The 24,207-nt window shown below is 44.4% G+C and overlaps 1 protein-coding gene across 1 annotated transcript in view; it reads left to right on the top strand.

Annotated features, from left to right (window-relative positions):
* Positions 1 to 35: 35 nt before the first annotated feature.
* Positions 36 to 24,207, top strand: part of ZDHHC9 (zDHHC palmitoyltransferase 9) — a gene marked incomplete in the record, with an annotated part of 52,535 nt that continues 28,363 nt past the window's right edge. Inside the window, 4 exon segments of the mRNA XM_027767232.1 lie at positions 36 to 108; positions 1,291 to 1,596; positions 17,417 to 17,577; positions 23,269 to 23,427. Coding sequence (XP_027623033.1) covers positions 1,430 to 1,596; positions 17,417 to 17,577; positions 23,269 to 23,427 — 487 coding nt within the window.

Genomic DNA, 24,207 nt, shown 5'->3' with positions numbered 1-24,207 from the left:
CGGCCGCTGCTTCCTGACGGATTTGAATCTTTGTTCTCCCAGGCCGGGTTTCCCTTCCTGGTCTCTTCGCCCGCTGGCCCGGGTGATCGGGAGGAGACTGTTTTCCAGGTTAGTTTTACACAAAGGAAGTGTTCTCTGCACCTCTGGTGCCTCCTCCCCGCTCCCGAGCCTTGAACCTTCTCCTCTCCCTTGCCAGCGCCTAGTCTCCTTTGGACCCTTGCCCTCTGCAGCCCGGGAAGGATCCCGACTTGATCTTTCCGTTCCTCTCGGGTCAGCCGGACTGCAGGCTTCTGCCTCATTCTTGCCAGCGTGGGGCATGTGGTGGCAGTAAATAGAGGCCACAGCACCACACCTGAGGGGAGGGAGAAGGTGGCAGTGGCTGAGAAAGGCTAGGCCTGGCAACCTAGGATGCTGAGCTGAGATGCTACTTAGGAATTGTCCCAGAAAGCGTCCTTATGACTTTTCTTAGCTGCTGTCCCCACCCCCACACCAGTGCCAACCATTCCAGAGTCTCTCCTGCCTCTCACCTCCGGGTCTGTGATGTGGTTTTGTTAAGATGCCCACACATGTTAGGCTAGACCAGCAAGATCATTTCATTTCCCGGACTTGGGAAGTTACAGAAGGTTTGCTTGGGGGAAATCCATTTTGTGTAAATACTGTGTGTGTGTGTGTGTGTGTGTGTGTGTGTGTGTGCGCGCGTGTGTACAGAGTGTCCAGAACCTCCTAGCCTTGCCAGAGGGTGACTTGTTCCCTGGTGTGATTCATATTTGAGTAGCTAATTGGAGAAAGAAGGTGAAGAAGTGGAGGAGGGATGGCTTGATAAAGGCAAAAAACCTGCTATTATTTTTAGAGCCCTCTTAATGATGATTAAAGAACATTGTGGTGTGGTGGAAAGTGTCTGGGACTTCAGCAGATGTGGGTTTTTTTTTGGGGGGGGTCTCGGCTTTGCCACTGTATGAACCTGGAGAAGTTAAATCCCTCTCTCTGGTCCTCTGTTTATTCACTTATAAAACAAAGTAATTGGGATGATCATCTGTCAAATCCCTTGGAGTTCCGAGGTTCTGTGAAATCATCAGTATTCATCTGGAAGAACGGGGGTTTAAGAAGAAGTACTAGTCCTCTTCTATTTTTGAGAACCTTTAAAGACACAGGTTGGAAATAAACTTTCCCCACTTATCCATCCCTACTCCTTCCAGCTGTGTTCATTTTTCTGTCTCTGAGAAAGGAGGGTTGGACTGCATTTTCTTATTCCTGCTTCATCTGTTGTTTCCTTTTTGTGCTTTTTCTCAGGGTTAGAAATTGGACTTTTGATGATGTTTGACCCAGTGGCAGCAATAGCAGGCAACGTGATTTCAAAGCTGGGCTCAGCCTCCATTTCTTCTCTCGTGTAATCACCAAGCAAGCTCCTTTTGGACCAGGAATTCCAATCATGTCTGTGATGGTGGTGAGAAAGAAGGTGACACGGAAATGGGAGAAACTCCCAGGAAGGAACACGTTCTGCTGCGATGGCCGCGTCATGATGGCCCGACAAAAGGGCATCTTCTACTTGACCCTCTTCCTCATCCTGGGAACCTGCACACTCTTCTTCGCCTTCGAGTGAGTTCCCATTAAGTAGAGTTGCCTGATTATGGTTCCTTTGGGTTCAGGGGAAGAACCTTCTTTCTGGGGAGTTTGTGGCTGGTTCTCGGATGACTTTTATATCTTCTTAAGCAATGTCTATAGATCAGGCCAACTGATTTCATCGCTATGTAGTAATAGCAGAGAATGCGCTTCCTAAAAAGACCTTGGATACCAATTTTATAGCTACCCCTGACAAACCTGGGAAATAAGAGAGTTTGTCGTAATTATTCACCCTGCCTCCCAGTGGTCTTCTTGGGAGCTTAGTGACAAAATGTTAATATCTCTTCCCTACTCCTCCCAAGCCTAGGGACACCATCATTGTTATAACACCATCCAACAGTACTCACCTATCCTGTTGTTCTGGATCCTTTTTCTTTAGGGTCCAGCTCTCAGCTAGTTGTTAAATTAAAAAGCCAATTGCATTGGGACTGTGCACATTGGTTCTAGCCTCCGCTGTACCACAGACAACCTGTGCATGTGGCACATATGTGCTTATTAAAAGTGAGTCTCGGGACCAGCAGATGGCATGGTGGCTAAGGGTCCCACATGGCTCACCGTGTTCAAGTCCCAGACCTGGTGGCTTCCTTTCTTACTTTCTCTCTCTCTCTCACATTCTGTCCCTCTCTGGACAAATTTAAATAAATAAATAAAGTTAAATAAAATAATTCTTTAAAAAAGAAAGTGAGTCACTAGGGCCAGCAGGTGACATGGTGGCTGGGGTGCTGGATTCCCACATGACCTGGCAGTTTGCTTACTCACTTCCCTGCCACCTCGGGTGGGCCCACATGCCGTATATCAAGTTAAAAAGGGATGATGATGAAAACTAAAATGAAATAGATAAATAATTTAAGGAAAAAAAGAAGAAAGGGAGTTGCTAGTTGCCTCCAAATCGCTCCACATAAATGACTGTCTATTCTGTGTCTGCCTGATGCCAGCCTTGGAGTTATTTTTTCCTGTGTTGTAATACCTAGTACTAGAGCCACTATTTGAAGTTTGTGTAGGTCGCTGCTCTAGGGAGGTGGCCAGTTGGATTCTAGGGCACTGTGGCGTGGCTGCTGGATGTGCTGAGACTGCTGTAAGCTCTAGGGATGGGAGCAGTGCTAATTGTTTTGGGATTACTGTGAGGAGGGCCTTGAGGAGCCAAGAGGTGTGTGCATGGACTGCGGGCCAGGCCTGAGGTGAGCCTGCTGTTGTTCATGTACCTGGGTGACCTGGAAATGGAGCTCCCGTGCTGAGGTCAGGCCGTGGGAGGTGGGAAGTGGGAGGTGGGAGGGGGCTCCTTGGCCAGCCTGTGTGGGTAATTAAAATGAACTCCAGTCCCTCGGGGCTCATTTTCGTCCTTCTACGAGGACTTCAAGCCTTCCCCAGTGCATCCAGAGTGATTTTCGGGTTGCTTTGCCAGGCTTTTTGATGGTTGCAGCTGGCTTGAGTAACAGCAGGGGGAGGAAGGGGACCCAGTTTACAACCAGACTGGGAAAGTAAGGTCAGAGGAGCTCTTTGTTAAAGGCCCTTTTGCTGTTGCTGCTGCTACTGCTGACTTTGTGAAGTATTTGGCAAAGTCAGGCAGGTTGCTGAAGGCTTCTTAGCTGCTCTCCAATCAGTTTCGTGGCTGAGTGTGTCTGCGTGTGCATGTGTGTGTGCACGTGCTCGTGAGTGGTACCGGCGAGCCCGTACAGGCAGGCAGGCAGGCATATGCATAATGTTCAAAATGGTTTTTCCTTCTCCTCACCCTCTCTCTAAGTGTTCTTGGTTTTGTTGTTTGCCTTGCTTCTTTTTGGAAGTGCGATGCCAAACTCTGCTGTCTTTCATTCTTCCTCTCTTTAGCTCTTTTTGTCCTCAACCCCCGTCCCCGTGGTTGAATTTTTCTGATTGGAACCATTCAAAACAGAGATGAGACTTGTTTCCAGGCTTTGAGTGAGTTGGTAGTTCTGAGCTCAGGAAACCTCCAGTTCGACTGGCTAGGGGACCTTGACATTTTGAGCTAAAGCAGTTTGGCTCTTTTTGTATCTGGGAGCCAGTGAGAGACTCCGATTTGGATGTGTTCCACGTAAGCCCCTGAAGGCCTCTAAAGAAAACTGCCCAAGGGATGAAACTCATAATTAGCCAAGTTACTGTTTGACAAAGGCGGCTTGAGTGTTCTAGCAAGACGATTTCTCCCCCCAAGTTACTTCTTACATTTTGGCCCCGGGTAGGAAAGGTCAGGCTGTTTGTAAAACTGTCCTGAATTCCAGGCACCTGTGTAAAAGAGTAACTATTTTTGAAGGTAGGGCTGCGGGAGGGAGTAGTGGGAGGAGGAGGGGAGGAGGAAGTATAGCTTGTTAGCTGAGGAGAGGAATGGGGAAGTCTAAGTCTGACAAAGGGGACAGGACTCTAGTGAAGAGTCTGAAGAATGCTGGAATCCATGTTTCTATGTGTGTGTGTGTGTGTGTGTGTGTGTGTGTGTGTGTCTGACATACACAGACAGACGCTCCAGGTGGGGGCTGCCTGTGCCTAGCCAATGACCAGCTCTACAAGGAACAGCAGCCTGCCTCTGAGGAATTCAGTCACTTTTTGGTTGACCCTTTTCTTTGGAATCTGTAATCTACTCTCAACCACGTAGTGAAGGACAGGGTCTGGGGGCCAATTCTGGGCTCCTTTGTTCATATTGGAATTTAGTGAGAACCCAGGAAATCTGCTAGTCTAGCCCCCTGCCTGCAGGCAGGTGAGGGAGTTGAACAGAGGAATGACTATCTGTTTTCCTTAAATTGTCCAAGAGCAGAGGCTTCACATTCTCTGGCCTCTGTATTTTTGTCAACCCGAATCTGGAGGCATGTCTGGATTTGCATTTTAGTAACAGGGTCCTGCTTGCAGCAGGTGCTCAGAAACAAGTATTGATGTATAGCTGCCTGTGGCACAGGCCTGGGTCAGACAGCTGGCTTAACAAGTCTGGTCAGGGGGCCAGCAGGTGGTGTGGTGGTTAAGGTAATGGGCTCACACATGGCCAACTACAGTTTGAGTCCCAGACTTGGTGGCTTGAAAATCACACCAAGCCACCAAGTCTGGGACTCAAACTTGTGTACATGCATGCCCAAAATCCTGAGAGGAGAAGGGGTTGCAGTGTGGCTATCCTCCCTGGGCGGGGGGTGTTTTCTCACTTTCTGTCTCTCTGTCTCTCTTTGTCACTCCCATGAGCACATGCATTCTATAGCAAAAATCTCTAAAAAAAAAATGAAAAAAGAAAAGAAAGAAGTCTGGTCAGGCATGTGGGTACTGCTTAATGGAAAACATGCTGTGTTAGTAGTGCCAGTGGATATCCTTTTATTTTTGGATCATACCTTTACAAATCTAGACTTTTTTTTTTAATTTGCTATAGGGCATGTGCACTTGCTGGAGAAAAACAGAGAGAGAGGAAAAGTGAGAACTCACCCCTCAGGGGAGATGGCCACACAGCAATCCCCTTTTCTCCAATCTCCTCTCAGGACTTTGGGCATGCATGCACACTTACCCTGTGTGATTTTCCACATGCCGGTTCTCAAACTTCCAAGCCATGTGGAATCTAGTCACTTTAACCACACCACCCACTGGCGCCAAGCTAGACTTTTTAAAGGAAGGATCTGTGATTTTCAGCAGACAGACAGTAGCTTGAATACATAAAACAAAAAAAGGTTGCCCACCCAGGAGCCAGTTAGCTCCACATTGTTGAAAGTGTTTCCTGAGGGATGCTGTCACAGAGTGGGACTCACACTTAGGTGATCACTACCTCTCTTGCAACTCAGAGAGTCAGAAATTCTGTTTAACTCTGTGTCTGTCTGGAAGATTCAAATATACACAAATGAGAGTATAGATTGCTGGTTCGTAGCTATATTTAAATATAATTGTAGTCATGATACGTGTATTTAAATTTAAAAGCAGAGAGAAAACCAGGCAATGCCTTAAGAAAAAGAATTTCCTAATGAATTCTTAGGGTGATGTATTTAGGAAATGGGGAGTGTGTTTGCCAGTTTCAGCTTTGAACATATGAACCATTTTCAGTCCTTTCTGTCCAAACTCTGTCCAACTTGTACGAGAAACACAGCTACCAGCTTGGCCTGGCATATGAGGACACCATAGCAGAATGACACTGACAACCTGTGAGCTGTCCAGCTACTGAAAGGCTATTGTGTTTAGTCGAACTCAGCTTCCTGAGAAAGTGTGGTCCTGGGGAAAGAACCAAATGCACCATCTTCTGGACCTGGCTTCCTGGCTTTTTCTTTTAACTTTGTGGTCAGATCACTAGTGTGGTCAAGGTCCTTAGACTTATCCCGTGGCAAGAAGGACTGTGTGACTCTTGACCCCTGAAGTAAGAGCAGTTTGCTGCTATCATCAGTGCTTATGAATCTACAGTTTGAGTCGCATACTTGGTGGCTTGAAAATCACACCAAGCCACCAAGTCTGGGACTCAAACTTGTGTACATGCATGCCCAAAATCCTGAGAGGAGAAGGGGTTGCAGTGTGGCTATCCTCCCTGGGCGGGGGGGGTTTTCTCACTTTCTGTCTCTCTGTCTCTCTTTGTCACTCCCATGAGCACATGCATTCTATAGCAAAAATCTCTAAAAAAAAAATGAAAAAAGAAAAGAAAGAAGTCTGGTCAGGCATGTGGGTACTGCTTAATGGAAAACATGCTGTGTTAGTAGTGCCAGTGGATATCCTTTTATTTTTGGATCATACCTTTACAAATCTAGACTTTTTTTTTTAATTTGCTATAGGGCATGTGCACTTGCTGGAGAAAAACAGAGAGAGAGGAAAAGTGAGAACTCACCCCTCAGGGGAGATGGCCACACAGCAATCCCCTTTTCTCCAATCTCCTCTCAGGACTTTGGGCATGCATGCACACTTACCCTGTGTGATTTTCCACATGCCGGTTCTCAAACTTCCAAGCCATGTGGAATCTAGTCACTTTAACCACACCACCCACTGGCGCCAAGCTAGACTTTTTAAAGGAAGGATCTGTGATTTTCAGCAGACAGACAGTAGCTTGAATACATAAAACAAAAAAAGGTTGCCCACCCAGGAGCCAGTTAGCTCCACATTGTTGAAAGTGTTTCCTGAGGGATGCTGTCACAGAGTGGGACTCACACTTAGGTGATCACTACCTCTCTTGCAACTCAGAGAGTCAGAAATTCTGTTTAACTCTGTGTCTGTCTGGAAGATTCAAATATACACAAATGAGAGTATAGATTGCTGGTTCGTAGCTATATTTAAATATAATTGTAGTCATGATACGTGTATTTAAATTTAAAAGCAGAGAGAAAACCAGGCAATGCCTTAAGAAAAAGAATTTCCTAATGAATTCTTAGGGTGATGTATTTAGGAAATGGGGAGTGTGTTTGCCAGTTTCAGCTTTGAACATATGAACCATTTTCAGTCCTTTCTGTCCAAACTCTGTCCAACTTGTACGAGAAACACAGCTACCAGCTTGGCCTGGCATATGAGGACACCATAGCAGAATGACACTGACAACCTGTGAGCTGTCCAGCTACTGAAAGGCTATTGTGTTTAGTCGAACTCAGCTTCCTGAGAAAGTGTGGTCCTGGGGAAAGAACCAAATGCACCATCTTCTGGACCTGGCTTCCTGGCTTTTTCTTTTAACTTTGTGGTCAGATCACTAGTGTGGTCAAGGTCCTTAGACTTATCCCGTGGCAAGAAGGACTGTGTGACTCTTGACCCCTGAAGTAAGAGCAGTTTGCTGCTATCATCAGTGCTTATGCTCTTACTGTGCCCTATATGGAGGAAATGGTATCCAGGCACTGTCAGACCACTTTCTGTCAGATTGGTTCCCAGGGTCCTTTCTTTTTTTCCATTCATGATAGAGCATGTGTGTGTGCATGAGAGAGAGCAAGCGAGAGAAAGAGAGAGAGAGAGTGTGAGAGAGAGCAAGCAATCGATCTTCCACAGGGCTTGGTCATACTCTGATCCTCTTGTCCTAGTTCTTTAGCTCACCAGGATCCTGGGCATGTGTGCATGCTCCCAGCATGCTTTCAGGCTGACTGGGCGAGGGACTTGAACCACGGTTGGCATGTAGCTTCTAGCTCTGCACTCCAGCACTCTACTGACTGTGCCACAGAAGCTGATCCTCATGGGTACTTTCAATGTCAAGTTCTTTCTTGAGTCTTCCTTTTTGAAACCGTTCTAATAATTTCTGCATGCATTGGGCTAATCTTACATAGTGCTAATTTAACAAATAATCCGATGGCATTTCTTTTCTGTTTTTTTGAGAGACTTTTTGCTTGTGCTCACTGGAGTGACAGAGAGAGACAAGAGAGACAGAAACTGAGAAATCACCCTCCAGGGAGAATGACCACGCTGCAATCCCTTCTCCAGTCCCCTCTCAGGATTTTCGGCACACACACACACACACATGCCTGGCATGAATTTTAAGCTGCCAGGTCTGGAACTTTAACCATTAGTTGACCATGTGGGAATCCAGTGACATAACCATTATGTGATCTGCTGGTCCCCAGATGGCATTTCTTATGCTTGTTAATTCTACGGTGATTACACTTTTCATCTGTTGTTATCTCCCACAGCTAGATGTAAGCTCTTTCATGGTTGGGGACAATCTGTGTCTGTGTGGCTCCAGGCCTTTCTAGAGTAGGTGGTCAAGAAATGTAGCTGAATTAATACATTCTGGATGCATTTGAAATTTAACAACCTTGACTCACAGAATCATTGGTTAATAGATCCAGAAGGGCTTTGGAGACTTATCACCATTGTTTTGCAGGTAAGGAATCAAGTCCATAGAAATAAGCTTACTTTGTCAAGATTGGTTGACCAGCTGGTGTCTCTGTATGGCTTTACCTTTGATCTTATTGTTACCTTTTGGCTCTGGAATCCGGAAGACATCCAGATTTCTAAAGCTGTGCATAGTGCCAAATGTGAGACCAGCATATTCCAGGCTCTTGTTAGCTGGTGTGTCTGTCACCTAGTGGTGTCTAGGTTATTTGGGTACTCCTAGGAAATGAAAGCATCTTTGAGAAAACTGACAGAATTCTGGCATGGCATTCAGGGAGCCTTGCAGGAACAGGGAAGCCTATCTCTAAATGTGAACTTAGAACGTAAGGAGCACTGTGAGTTAATGAGGGATCTTCACTACTGTGACCACTTCTAGTCTCTGCTGCCAGGATAGGGTGGCTCCAAGAAAAATTGAGTAATGTGCACCCCCTACTTTATTATTCTGTGGGTGATCCTGATGAAAGGGGGCACCATGTTTTTGTCTTTTTGGACAGATAGAATAAAAAAGGCAGATATGACAATACAGTTGTCAGGATCCAGGAGACGTTAGACTACATAGACCAAAGCCAAACTTTGACCTGGCAGAATATTAGTGCCTGTAGTGACAAAGTCCAGGTCCTTGAAGAATATTCTTAGGTGAGATTGGGAAGAGGAAAAAGTCATTTTTATCATGCTCTCTAACTTAGAAAGCATGTGCTGGAGAACTAGTCTGTGGAGGTCAATCTTGTGCTTCACCTAGCCTAGATTGTCCTTGGGACCTGGCCAAGCAAATGAAAGTTTTAGAAAGGTATAGTTGCCTCTTAGATATCAGTCTGTTAGAGTACTTAGTTAAACTTAACTTCTTGATAAAGCATGGTCCAAAGGGAGGGCTGGGTTTTGTCTTGCTTTCCTTTAATAATTCTTTACGATTCTGTCATTCAGAATCCCTGTGTATATTTTCAGTTTCTACTACCTTTCATGGTAATGAGTTCACACTGTCAATTTCCACGGAACACTTCTCCCATCTTTTGAGAATGAGTCTTAATTGAGTAGGGTGATTATTTTGGGAAAAGCAAGGAGAAAGAACAGGGATGTCCTCCAGCGTGCTGACATCAGGTGAGATATTTACTGAGGGAGAGAAGAGACCTCCTAAGTTTCCCCTCCTCAGTTGTGCCAGAGCTAGTATTGCATGGAAGAACAAAGGAAGTACCTCATGTCTTTGCAACAGCAAGAAGCTAGCTAATTCAGGGCAATTAGTGGGCTATCTCTGGAATGGAACAATGCAAAGACAGGAGCCTTATGATGATGATTAGATAAAGCCAGTTAATGGAAGGCCTTGGAATACTGGCCTGTGGAGTTTGGAGCTTAATATAATAGGCAGCAGAGAATTGTTCTAACTTCTTGAACAAGGGTAGATTATAATTAAAATTTGGATTCTTTTTAAGGGACAGATCTTTTGCTATAGGGCTAGTGTTATCACCAGAGAGACAGACACACACACAGAGAAAGAGAGAAATCACCTCCCAGTGGGGATGGCTACACCACAGTCGCTTCTCCTCCATTCTCCTCCTAGGATTTTGGGCACATGTGCACATATGCTCAACATGAGTTTCAAGCTGCTGGGTCTGGAACTCAAACTGTGGTTGGCCATGTGGGAGTCCAGTGCCTTAACCACTATGCCACCCGCTGGCCCTGTGAAATTTGTTTTTATAACAGAAATTCGGCAGCGAGACTTAGCAGGTTCACCTGGATAGAGGTTTTGAACCTCTGTAAGAGAATGACTTAGCACGTGAGGATTGGAATTGTCCCTACTTGCTCAATTTTTTCCATTGTTGGGGCCAGTAGGCGGTGTGGTGGTTGTGGTGTGGGATTCCCACATGGCCAACCATGGTTCAAGTCCCAGACCTGGCAGCTTGCGTTCTCAGTTTCTCTCTCTCTCACTGGTGAGCACACATGCCCTACAGCAAACTTAAATAATAATAATAAATAAAATAAAATAAACTTTCTCCATTGGTGCTGGAGCAAAGAGGGCTATGTGTTTTCCTTTGATCTTCACAAAACAGCAAACCTGGAGGCTAATTTAGTGTCAAAGGAAAGTTTTTCCTTCTCTGCAGACTCTCAGTGTCATCAGAAGAACTTTGAAACGGTTTTCTAAGTGATTCTACACGTTTCCTGTGTTCTAGTGGTAGTGTCCTAGCCTGTTCAGGCTGTGTTGTAACAAACTCCTATAGACAAGGTGGCTTAGAAAGAACGGCAGCTTATATTTCACAGTTCTGGAGGCAGCGAAGTCCTAGGTAAAAGAGCAGGCAGATTCAGTATCTGGTGAGGACCTGCTTCCTGGTGGCCAAACAGATGCCTGTGTCCCCTCACATGGCAGAAGGGGCAAGGGAGCTTTCCAGGGTCTGTTTTATAAGGATACTAATTACATTCATGAGAGTGGGTCCTTAGGTGACCAGTCACCTATCAAAGGGCTCACTCACCTCCAAATGCCAACACATTAGGGGTTAATATTTCAGCATGAATATCAGGTGAAACATTTTAGTCTATAGCAGTGAAGCAATAACAGGACAGATGGGGGCTGGCCCCATAGCCTAGTGATTAAGGGAGCCAACCACGGCTCAAATTCTGGCCCCAGTGGTTTGGAAAACACTCTGGGTATGCATGCATATGTGCTCCAGATCCCGACAGGATGGAGAAATGGAGGAGAAGGGATTGACCATGCCCCATTGGAGGATGCTCCCCTCCCCACTTCCCCTGTCTCCTACCCTGTCTCTCTTTGGAAAGTGCATATGCCCTCTGGCAATAGAAATGAATAAATAAAAAATGTAAGAGGAGGAGCCAGCAGATGGTATAGTGATTAAGGTGCTGGACTCCCACATAGCTGACTGTAGTTCGAATCCCAGACCCAGTGGCTTGAAAATCACACCGGGCATGTGCGTGTGTGGCCAAAATCTCAGGAGGAAAATGGAAGAGAAGGGCTTGCAACATGACCATCCCCTGGGGGACGATTTTAGAGAGAGAGAGAGAAAGCACAACAGCATTTAGTATGGAATTATATTTTAAAAAATAGATGAGAGACAACTGTCTAAATTGGGACTCATTGCAAAGGCTTATTTCTATCATGTGGGACCAAGGACATCTCAGGGCTCTGATCCTGTTCTTTGGGCACTTTCTGCTATCCTAAGCATAGCTCTTCCTTAAAGCCATCCTTAACAGCTGCTGTTGGAGCAGTTTCAAGCAGCCACCAGCTCCCCAAGAAAGTTCTTTTCTGACCACTGTCCTTAGAGTCTGAATCACCATTTCATTACAGGTCTTATCTTATTCCTTGGATGTTTCATATGTTAGTTTTGTTTTCCTCACAAAAATGATCTTGTATTTCTCTTGTTTCATTTTTTTTTAAATTTTAAAAAAATTTTTTTTGAGAGATTTTCACTATAGGGCGCATGCGCTCGCCAGACAGACAGAGAGAAACATAGAGACAGAAAGCAAGAAATCACCCCCCAGGGGGGATGGTCACGCCGCAATCCCTTCTCCTCCATTCTCCTCTCGGGATCTTGGGCACGCACACATGCTCGTCCGGCATGAGTTCTAAGCCACCGGGTCCGGGACGCGAACCGCGGTCAACTACATGGGAGTCCAGCGACATAGCCATTACGCTAACCGCTGGTTCCCTCTTGTTTCATTTGTTAGACCAATAAATACTTGTTGGCAGATTGATTGCACTGATAAAGGAACAAGCAAAAAATGTAACAAGAAAGGTATTAGGGAGACTCAGAAGCCGAGGACTGTGAACCCCTGATCTGCTAGTCTGTAAGGCATAGCCCTGTTATGGAATCTAGTTTCTTACCAGCTCCACTCGTGAGTCTCTTTTAAGTGTTTTCATGCGAATTGAAGTCTGTGTCATTATCATCCTTCCAGTGGACCAGCATGCTAGGGATGGGGGAGGAGACATGACACACCAGCCCAGCCTGGCACTGCTGGTTACTGCTGGTCAGTACCACCGTGTGGCCCACGGGGACGTGCGGGAGGCCAGTAGTCTAGCCCAGCTATGGAAGTCTGAGGCCATTCAGAAAGTTGATAGAGAATGGCTTACATGATGATGTCTCTTCAGGTGGCAGAAATGAAGACTTTGTGGGGACATGGTTACATTTATAAAATTCACAAGGGAAGAAAGGGACTTCTAACTCTCTGGAAGGAGGAAAGCCTCTTGGTACTTTGGAGACAAAGGAGAGTTCTGTTTCAAGAAGTGTGTGGGTATTATTATTCTAAGAAGTGATATAGATAGAAAGTACTAGGGGGTTTCAAAAACAATTAGCTTATGTTCACAATGACAGATCCAGTCTTTCTCAGACAGATTAGTGAGGATTAGTGAGGGTACCCGTGACTTTTGAAGTCGATAATGGGAATTGTCACCAGATCTTCACATAGCTTATTCCTGTCAGAGACAGACCTCCAGCTTACTGCAAGAATGGGACTAACCTAGATGGCTTTTTGTTTTGTTTTGTTTTTATTTTTGCCATTCAGTGTGTGCTTGCTAGAGAGAGACAGAGAGAGAAAGTGAGAAATCACCCCCCGGGGGGATTGCCATGCTCCAATCCCTTCTCCATGTTCCTGCGATTTTGGGCATGCATGCACACAAGCCTGGAGTAATTTTCAAGCCACTGGGTCCAGGACTTGAACTGTAGTCAGTCATGTAGAAGTCTAGCACCTTAACCACCATGCCATGTGCTGGTCCCCCTAAATGGCTATTTAAAAAAAGTTAGTTTATTGAGAGAGAGAGAGACCAACCCTCAAGTGGATCTCATGCCACAACCTCCCCCCCCTCAGCTTTCTCAGCCAGTCAGGATCATAGGTGTGTGCACCGGCATGTGTAGGTTGATTGGGGAACTGAGCTGTGATCTTCCATATGTATCCAGCATCATTTGAGAAGTACATTATCACTTTATCACTGCATTGGCCCCTCGGGGATATTTTTACAAATTTTAGAGCTGGTTCTGTAGCCTAGTGGTTAAGGGAGATGGATCTCACATGGCTGAGAGTAGTTCAAATCCAAGCCCCAGCAGCTTGAAAACCATGACAAGTGCATGTGTGTGCATGCCTCAAATCCCAACAGGATGGAGAAATGGAGAAGGGATTGCGATGTGACCACACTCCATCACTTTCTTTCTCCCTAGCTCTCTCTCTGTCTCTCTCTAGCAAGTGCATATATCCTCTGGCAATTAAAAATAGTTTCAAATTGATATATTAAAATTGTAGATATTTATGGTAAACATCACGATGTTTTGATATATGTATACATTGTATAGTGGCTAAATCAAACTAATTAATATATGCATTATCTCACATACTTTTGTGTGTGTGTGTGGCAAGAATGTTTAAAATCTATTCTCCTAGCAATTTTCAAGTACACACTACATTGTTATTAACTATAATTACCGTGCTATGCAAGTGATCTCTTGAACTTGTTCTTCCTTACTGAAATTTTGTGTCCTTTGACTGACATCTCTCCAATTTCCCACCCTAGGGAGGTATTGTTTTTATCATAACTATTGCAGATAGACTCTGTGGGTTGCAGTTCACAATAGTCCCAGCCGCTAGCTCTCTTAAGTTTCCTCTTACTCAGAATAAAAAAGCTTAGCTGGTCCCACATCTGCCTTCCCAGCCACACCCACTCACTAGAGACAACTGGCTGCCAGTAGCCTCATCTCTGGAGGAGAACAATACAATGGGCTTGTTGTATACTTGTTGACATACAGAGTGAATTGTTTTAGCAGGTGCAGAAGATAGTCTGTGTGGAGATTACAGAGACCTTTATCCTTGATGGCGTAGTGTAATTCAAATCTAAGTTGTTCTTTGTCTGCTTTATAAGCAGGTGTTAGAACTGGACTTAGTTAAGCTCGGATCCTTCTGTGCATTAATTTTGATTTTTTTTTTTTGTAGGGTTGTTCTGTTTACTCTGTGTCTTTTCCCTTTAATTAAAAAAAATTAAATTCTATTTAGTGGCCAGTTGGCTAACTCTCATGTTTCTAAGTCTTGTGGTTGGAGAGCAGTTTGAGCCCTCAAGACATTACTTCTTTGTTTTCAAGAGCGATCCTAGAGATGGGCAGTGACTAGGAAGATGGTTGTTTCCTATACATGTGGTTGTATCACTTGGCTTGTTCATGACATGGAGCCTCATGCTTTTTTTGTGTGCTTTGGATCCCTGATGAGTGAAGGTGCTTTTCATTTGTAAGTTCACTTTTTGATGATTTGTACTAGTGAAGGGAAGCAATGGAAAAGAGGACAATCCACAAGCCAGTGATGTGAAGAACCTGAATTACCCTGAACTCATTTGACAGATCCTTTAGTTCTCTATTTCCCCATCTTCCCTTGGCTTTTAGGAGAAGGAATTAATCATTAAAAGCAAAGCTATCCAGCCTCTGGGGCACAGACGACAGTATACTGGACTTTGGAGCTGGCATCCACATGCTGACCACAGTTCAAGTCCCTGGCCTGGTTCGCTTGAAAACATGCGAGGTGCATGCACATGCACTCGGAATCTTGGTGGGCTGGAGGACTGGAGGAAGAGGATTGTGGCGAGACCTGGCCCTGTGCAGGGTGCCTCTCCCTTTCTCTGTCTGTCGTGCACATATACATACTCTATCATGAATTTCAAAAAGAAAAAAGCAATCTAAGATGAAAGATTTTGTTCAAAACAAGCAAGCAAACAGAAGAGTCGCTAAAATCATCTTCCAGATTCAGTACATATGCTCACCTTCATCCGAAACTGCTTAGTCCAATGTAACAGCTGGATTGCATCCCTCCGCGCAGTTGTGTGTGTGGCGGGGTGACTGGGGAGGATCTCATGGGGGTTGTTCGGAAACGGCAGCAAATATACAACCCGGGGTTAAACGTTTGGTCTGAGTGGATGGCAGCTTGCTTACTCCACATGCTGATGAGGTAAGCTTTTTTCTTAGCTTACTTTATCCTCTCACCCTCTACTACTTGCTCATCTACTTATAGTCTGCCCCCAAGTGAAGATCTCTGTTTTCAAGGAGAACTGTGCCTCAGGAGGCGGAGAATAAAAATAGGTCAGTGATAACTCTCATTACACATTCCCATTGATTCCGTTTGGAATTCAGTTCAAATCAACATGTATTTATTGATGACTTCCTTGTTCCCTTACTAGTGTTAGACTCTGGGAGATAGAGAATCACGATGATAGCGTTAGTAGCTAACATTTACTTAGCATTTACTGTGTGTCAAGTGCAGTTGTCAGCACTTTCTTCATGTCAGTGCATTTGATCCACACAGTGATCCCATGAAGAAAGGCTACTATCCTCAGTGTACAGACGAGGAGACCGAAGTTAACTAAGTCACCAGTTAGGAGCTGGTAGGGCCAGAGTTCAAACCCAAGGGGTCCTGGGTAAATATGATCACATTCTTGCTCTTAAGAAGTCCGTTTGGGAGGAGTGCGGTCAGCATATGGGAAACAGCTAGGAAATAATACCAAGCCCTGACAGCGAGCACTATAGGGAGCAGAGAAGGGACAGATTAGTAGAGCTTGGCATGGGCCTTTTGGAGGAGGCAAGCCTTAGACTCTAAGTCCCAGATTCTTCATCTTTTTTTTGTAAAGGAACATATTTTTGTTTTTAATTGCCAGAGGATGTATGCACTCACCAGAGTGAGAGAGAGAGAGAGAGAGAGAGAGAGAGAGAGAGAGAGAGAAGGGGAGGGAGGGAGAGAGGGAGGAAGAGAGAAGAAGAGAGAGGGAGAAAGCACCTCCTAATGGGGCATGATCATACCTTGATCTTTCCCCCTCCATTTCTCCATCCTGTCTGGATTTGGGGCATATATGCACATGCATGCCACATGTTTTTCAAGCTGCTGGGGCCAGGATCGAACCGTCATTGACCGTCCAAAGTCCATCTCCCTTAACCAGTATGCTACAAGGCATCCCCTTCTTCTATTAAATGGGTGTAATCTACCCCATACATTCAGTGTGAGAATTGGATGAAATAATGCATATAAAGAGCTTAGTACAGTGCTTGGCATATGGTAGAGTACTCAATATCTTGTAGTTGCAAGGATGGTGATGGTGATATTGATGTCTCTGGGACTCGAGAGATGAGTAGAGTTGGGATATCCAAAGAGGAAGACGAATAGGTTAAGAGGGGAGTGAATATGATGTCAGGAAGGGGTACTGGGACCAGCAGATGGCATAATGGTTAGGTCCTGGACTCCCACGTAGTGAATTGCAGTCCAAGTCTGGGACCCAGAAGCTTAATACTCAGACCATGTGCATGTGCATGCATGCCCCAAATCCCAAGAGGAGAAAGGAGCAGAAGGGATTGCGGTATGGCCTTCCCCCCGGGGGATGATTTCTTGCTTTTTGTTTCTCTGTCTCTCTGGCTAAGGCATGCACTCTATAGCAAAAATCTTTTTTTTAAAAAAGGAAGGGGTACTAAGAAGATGTGATTTTCTTGTTCCCTTCCTGATGGTCATTAGTCACCTCCTTAGCTGAGCTAATTGAGGAGACTAGAGGAATGAACATTGTAGAGTCTATCAGCAGCTCTGAAACTTTTCACTGGTCTTGAAGTATGCTGAGGTAGGCTCTGGCCAACACTGTGAGCCTGCTTCCTGTTTGGTCCTCATCAAGCTCAGCCCTACTGCCAGATGAGTGTATATGAAAAGCCCTGGACATGCTCAGGGTGAGATCAACCTCTGGTGCTTACAAATCCAGACTCATATGCTTCCCTGTCTTACCAGGTGTGAACTCTTCCCTGGAGCAGAGGAAATACGGCTTCTAGGGGCCTGTTAGGAAGGATTGGGCTTAGGGGTAAGGGAGGTCCCTTGAGACTATCTTCTGCATGTAATACATGGCATCATCAATCAAGTATTTGTTAAGTCCTACTATGTGCAGAGCCATGTGTTAGGAGTTCTGGGTAATTCAAGAGAAGTAAAAGCATGACCCCTGCCTTCGAGTTACTGCTAATTTTGTTGTGGAGACCAGGTTGACATACTTGCACCGATTAGAAATCATAATAGGGTAGGTGTAATTCAATGTCGAATTGCCTGCTTTCCTCAGATGCCGCTACCTGGCTGTGCAGCTGTCTCCTGCCATCCCCGTGTTTGCTGCCATGCTCTTCCTTTTCTCCATGGCTACCCTGTTGAGGACGAGCTTCAGTGACCCTGGAGTGATTCCCCGGGCCCTGCCAGATGAAGCAGCTTTCATAGAAATGGAAATAGGTAAGTCTTAGGACCGGCTGGCAGGCTGCTGTGCACGGATGGCCCTGATCAGGAAGGGAACTGAATCACAGTTGTAGTTGCTGGTTAACAGTCAAATCTGAGATCACCGTCACCCTGTGAATTGGGTAAGGCAAGTATAGCCTGATCGTAATGTCCCAGATACTTTGTTCCCTGTGTTCAGTTGCATTTCAGGAAGGTTTGCTACCAAGATCCTGTAGCACTGTTTCCAAAGAGGATTTTTTTTTTTACTTGTTTGGATGTGAGAGGGGTCACAAATCATTCTATTCCCTCCCCCTTTTATGATGGAAACTATATATACATGAGAGAGAAAAAGAGGGAGAGCAAGCAAGCACCTTTAGTAGGGTATTGTCATGTCACAATCCCTTCTACCCAGGCTGCCCCTCCTCAGGATCCTGGATATCCGTGCGCACACCTGGTGTATTTTCCAGGCTGACTGGGGATCTGAACCGTAGTCACCATATGGCTTCTAGCACTGCAGGGCACTAGCATTGCCACCGTGTCACAATGGCTGGGCCACATTTGATTTTTTTTGTTGAAAGCTGTAAACCTGCTCATAAAGAATGTTGTATTCAAGCACATGTATACAATTTTGAATGTGATTTCAGGGATGCATAGATCTTTTGAGGTATATTCATGGCTCCCCCAACCAAGAATTCCTGGTTTAGCAGAATATGCCAGATGATGGGGCAGCGACGGTACAAAGAACCACTGAGAATCCTAGGAGAGGTACAGAAGCCAGTGGCAGTCTCCGTATAGTGCGGTCTGCAGTCCGCAGCTCAGGGGGAGGGTTTGGGAACAGAGAGGAAATGCTGTCCTAGCCAGGACAGTGTCACTGATTGGTGCCCCCACCTCCACCCCACCCCACCACCAGGACTAGAGGAGGGGCTATCCCAGGAATTCACAGTGGAAAAGAAGACTATAGCCCAAGTACTTGGAGGGAGCAGGAGCCCAGCAGGTCAGCAGCAGTCCCCTTCCTAAATGGTTCTCAAGTTCATTACCAAGTAGCTTGAGTTAGCATCCAAGACACACAGGATAGAAGAAGGGGACCCCAAGCCTGGCCAGCCTGAGAAGCCATGCCAGTAGAGCACTGATCTGTGGCAAACCTGTAGTTCTTTGAAGGTGTTTTAAAGGCTTTTGTGCTTTTGTATTTTGTTCATTCGTTTGTTTGACCTGTGTTTCCCCCTAGCTTTTTCTTTTCTTTTTTTAAAGTTTATTCATTTCTCCAGAGAGAGAAGGGGGGGGCACCTACCCCAACAGGTATGCATGCATCAGTCCACCCCCATCTCAGCCAGCCCAGATCATGGATATGCACACATATGCCTGGTATACTCGGGAAGGTCCTGGACACAAACCTGGGACCTTTCCCATGTGAGCGCAGTTGTTACCATTGTACCACCTCCTAGCCCCTCCCTCCCCTAGTTTCTAGTGGTTTTCTTGTTGGAAACGTCCAACCTGTTTTAGTCGTGCTAGGAAATAATTAGTTTGTGCATATGGGTGGGGTAAGGGTAAGACTCACAGGAAGAAAGAGAAGTGAGGTATATTTATGCAGCTGAAGTTCTGGGGAGGCCTGGTAGAACTGGGGGTAGTTAAGAACAAGACACTCAGGGAGACTCGTAAGTGCTGTTTTTTTCTCCTAATTATTCTTTGATAGTTTCCTTTCTATTCACAGACCAGAAACGAAGCCAAACAAAACAAACAACAACTTAGGGTCAAGGCAATACCTTGACTTGCATCTCATCCTGAGTCCTTAACATGATTAACTCTTTTCCACCTTATCACTGGGCCAGGGACCCAGCCTCTGGCTGTCACATCGTAATCTCTGCATTGAGCATGTTTCCCTTGACAGAAAAGTGCATAGTTGAGTTCAGATGTATGTTTATGTTAGCAATTTTTTGTCAGCTTATATTCAGCTCTGGGTATGCTGTGGGGGTGGGAAGGGAGGTGGAAATGGGAGAGAAGTCATGTGATTCCTCTGCCTCCTGGGGAGGGTGAACCATGAACTCTCTGTCTTTTTACAGGTGCTCTCCTGTAAAAAGTATGTGCAAAGGAATATTAGGGTGGCATGCTGGTACCTCTATCATCCGTTAATGAATAGCTACCCCCATCCTTTTAAGACTTGTGACACACTGTTATTGTTTGATTTCACAGCATCTACACCACTCTGCAAAAAAGGAAAAACGTTCCATATGGCAGATATTTTTAAAATCAAAGCGAATTGAAAAATATTCTGTTTTTAGAATTATACTGCACAGCAAGGGTGCAAGGAGACAGGCACACTCATATGCTGTGGATGAGCAGGCGTGCAAATTCATATAATCTGTCTGGGAAGCAGTTTGGTGATAAGTAATATGGGCTTTAAAGGTTCATACTCTTTGACCCAGTAATAGTATCGCTTTAAGGGTTTAGCTAAAGGAAATAATCAGAGATTTTTTTTTTTAAAGAAAATGAGTCCTGTAGGAGGATTTTTAGTGCATCATTTCTTCTTCTTTTTTAAATGTGAATATAGTTATTTTAAAACCAGCAACTTCATATATTCTTGTTCAAACTTTGACCTTTTTTTCTATTTTAGCAATTACTGTGAACACATGAATACATTTTGGGGGAAGGGAGAAGGGGAGTGTGGACTTGGAGTGATGATCAAAGGGGATTTAAGATTTGATCTGTGATGCTTTAATTTGTTGCATGCAACATTTTTTTAAATAGCAAAAATCTAGAGACACAATTAAAGTGGTTTAATAAATCACAGTATGTGCATACAGTGGAATATGGCCAGTAGTAGTGTTTTAGAAAAAAATTAACCATGGCTCACAGAATAATGTTAATTAAATAATTCATGGTACAAATTTACACTTATAATATGATCTGAATTTTTTTATTATTACCATAGGACATGTGTGCCCACCAGAGAGAGTCAAAGAGACAGTGGGGGTGGGGGGAGCAGAAAGAATCCCCCTGCAATGGGCCATGGCCATACTGCATTCCTTTCTCCTCCATTTCTCCAGCCTGTGGGGAATTTGGGCACACATGCACACATGCCCAGTGTGCCCCAACTTTTCAAGCTGCCAGGGCTCTGACTCGAACTGCACAGTAAGTGATGTGTGATCTGACTTCTTCACCCACCATGCTACAGGGTTGACCTTGATCTCTATATTTTGTTTTTGTTGTTGTTTTTTGTAATTTGCTATAGGGCATGTGTGCCCACCAGAAAGAGACAGAGAGAGTGAGAAAGCACTCTTCAGGGGGATGGCCATGCAACAGTCCTTTTTCCTCTGTTTTTCTCTTGGATTTTCGGGCATGCATGCACATGTGCCTGGTGTGTTTTTTAAGCTACTGGGTCTAGAACTCAACTGTACAGTCAGCCATGTGGAATCCAGCTCCCTTAACCACTGTGCTACTGACTGGCTCTCTAATCTGAAATTTAAAAACAAAACCATAAATGTTTATTTATCTGTTAAGAGATTAAAAGGAAACACACCAAGATGTATAACTATTTCTCAGTTGAGAGACCATCAGAGATTTTTATCTTATTTATATTTTCTGTTTTTTCCAAAGTTTTTGCAATAAGCATGTATTGTTCTTATTTTAAAAATTGTTTTTATTTTTAAAATAATTATTTAATTTTATTTATTTGTCATTATTATTATTATTTTAATTCACTGGAGAGAAACACATAGAGAGAGTGAGAGAGGGGACCAGCAGTTGGCATAATGGCTATGTTGCTGGACTCCCATGTAGTCCACTGTGGTTTGAGTCATGGACCTGGTGGCTTAAATCTCACACCGGGTGCATGTGTGTGTGTGCCCAAGATCCTGAGAGGAGAATGGAGAAGAAGGGATTGCGGTGTGGCCACACCCCTGGGGGGTGATTTCTTGCTTTCTATCTCTGTCTTTCTCTGTCTTTCTGGCAAGCACACACACTTTATAGGAAAAACCTCTCTCTCTCTCTCTCTCTCTCTCTCTCTCGAGGAGAGAGACATAGAGAGAAAGTGACAAAGCAAGCTGCCAGGTCTGAGATTCGAATCACAGTCCACCATGTGGGAGTCCAGTGCCTGAGCCACCATGCAACCTACTGGCCTTAAAAATTGTTTTTCTAATTCTAAGTATTATCAGTCTTTTTTAAATGCATATTTTACTTTTGAAGGACAGAATCTTCTCATACATACAGCTTTTTAGTCAGAGGTTGTATGTGCTCACTTGAGCGAAACAAGAGAGTGAGCACATAAGAAAGCACCCCCATAGGGGATGGTCATGTTGTAATCCTTCTCTTCCATTTCTCCCTCCTTTTGGGATTTGGGCTTGTACACATATGTGTCCAGTGTGTTTTTCAAGCCACTGTATTTACGACTCAAATCACACAATTGGCCATGTGGAATCCATCTGCCTTAGTCCCTATGCTGTTGGCAGGCCCAACATATATTTTTATTTTGTAATATATTGTATTTTCCTGTGTCACTATTTATTCATCTATATAATTTTAAATGGCTACATGATATTTCATTCTGTGTATGTATCATAATTTACATAATCAACCTCCTATTGTGACATTGGGCTATTTTTAAATTTTTTTCTTATTAAAAGGAACTCTGTGGTAAATATCCTTGGTATAAGCATCTCCTTTATATCTCTTTGTAATTTCCACACGTTCTAGAAGTAGAACCGCTAGGTCAAAGGGAATATACATTTAAAATTTTGGTAGCCTTTGCCCAACGCTCGTGGTAAAGGTATAAGAATGACTTTTTCCCACTCTTGCTAATACCAGGTATTTTTATTCTTTTTAATATTTGTTAATATAGAAACCAATAGGTGATGTGGTGGTTAAGGTGTTGTACTCCCACATGGCCAACCTCAGTTTGAATCCCAGACTTGGCGGCTTGAAAATCACACTGGGCACATGTGCATGTATGCCCAAAATCCTGAGAGGAGAATGGAAGAGGAAGGATTCCAGCATGGCCAGGCACTGAGGCCATGCCCTCTGGGGGTGGTGGTGGTGGTGGTGGTGACTTCTCACTTTCTCTTTCATTATCTCTATCTAGGGAAGGCATGTGCTCTATGGCCAAAAAAAAAAAAAAAAAAGTTAATAGGTAGAAATTGTATATTTGTATTTTAATTTGTGTTTCTCTGGTAATTAATGAAGTTAGATATTTTCATTTCATATTTTTTGGCTTTTTTTTCTTTTATGAATGTTTTTCTTTTTTGCTATGGGCATGTGTGCTCACCAGAAAGAGAGAGACAGAGACAGAAAGCAAGAAATCACCCCTCAGGGCAAATGACCATGCCGCAATCCCTTCTCCTCCATTCTCCTCTCGGGATCTTGGGCACACATGGACATGCGCCCAGTGTGAGTTTAAGCCACCAGGCCTGGGACTGCAGTCGACTACATGGGAGTCCAGCAACATAGCTATTACACTAACTGCTGGTCCCTGAATGTTTTTCTTTCTAATCAGAGCAAAAAAAAAAAAAAAACCCTTGAAGAAATGCTTTTTGACATATACACAACAGAATTACAGACACTCTGTAATATTGAGGGACCTCTCTGTGATGCTGAAAGTATAATCAGGAAATGTTCGCCTGGAAAAGACTTTTGGTCAAGGGAACCCTTGAGTACTCCAGTTGCTTTTTTTGGATTTAAATAATGGCTACAGTAATGGTAACCGGCTTTACTGATTTACAGAAGCTACCAATGGCGCAGTACCCCAGGGCCAGCGACCACCACCTCGTATCAAGAATTTCCAGATAAACAACCAGATTGTGAAACTGAAATACTGTTATACATGCAAGATCTTCCGGCCGCCCCGGGCCTCCCATTGCAGCATCTGTGACAACTGTGTGGGTGAGTAAAAGCCAGTGAACACTGCCTGGGAGAGGCTGGGTTGTCCAGGAGGGTCAAGGTGGCCACTGATTCTTGGGAAAACTCAGCAGGGATGAAAGATAGATTTTGATAGGAAATAAGCTACATTTAGATAGGAAATTTAGATAGGAAACAAGGTCCTTGACAAGCGCAAATCTACTCTACCCGTGTAGATCAAGTCATAATGGAAATGCTATAGTCTAAGATGAAAATGGCAATAACGAAACATCTCTTTTGTAAATGGGAAAATTCATGTTACCTTATTTTGAAATCTAGATTTTCCTCCAGTGGATCTGTTCCATGTGGGGCCTACTTTATGTAGGGGGAGGAGAATCCTAGCCCACTGGAGGGCAGTATTGAGGAGGGAAGGTCTGTGTAAGACAGTGTCCCCAAAAGGGGAAGGTTGCCAGCATTTATCGAGTTTTTTACTCCATACTGGTGTTTTCCTTTCTCTCGCATAACACCCGTGAAATTGGTGTTATCCCCTTTTTACAGATGAGGAAATAAATAAAGCACCTTTGTATAAGTTCATGTAATCAGTATAAGGTGAAGCTGGAACAGATTTGATTCCAAACCTCTCGTTTCTTTTTCTCTGCTGCTGCCTCCAAGGTTGGGATGTATGTGTATATAATACAGGGGTGTGTACTTCCGTCCACATAGATGTGGCTTAGTTGTAATCATCACCTCCTATGTGCTGAACCCTGGGAGAGACTAGAAACAGTTCATGCGCCTGTGGCTAAGGGGGCCTGTGGAATTGCTCTG

This window comes from Tupaia chinensis, unplaced genomic scaffold (genome assembly GCF_000334495.1).
Source record: "Tupaia chinensis unplaced genomic scaffold, TupChi_1.0 Scaffold144058_1, whole genome shotgun sequence".
NCBI classification, from domain to species: domain Eukaryota; kingdom Metazoa; phylum Chordata; class Mammalia; order Scandentia; family Tupaiidae; genus Tupaia; species Tupaia belangeri.
Note: the sequence above shows the minus strand (reverse complement) of the source record. Positions and strands in the feature narration are given on the sequence as shown.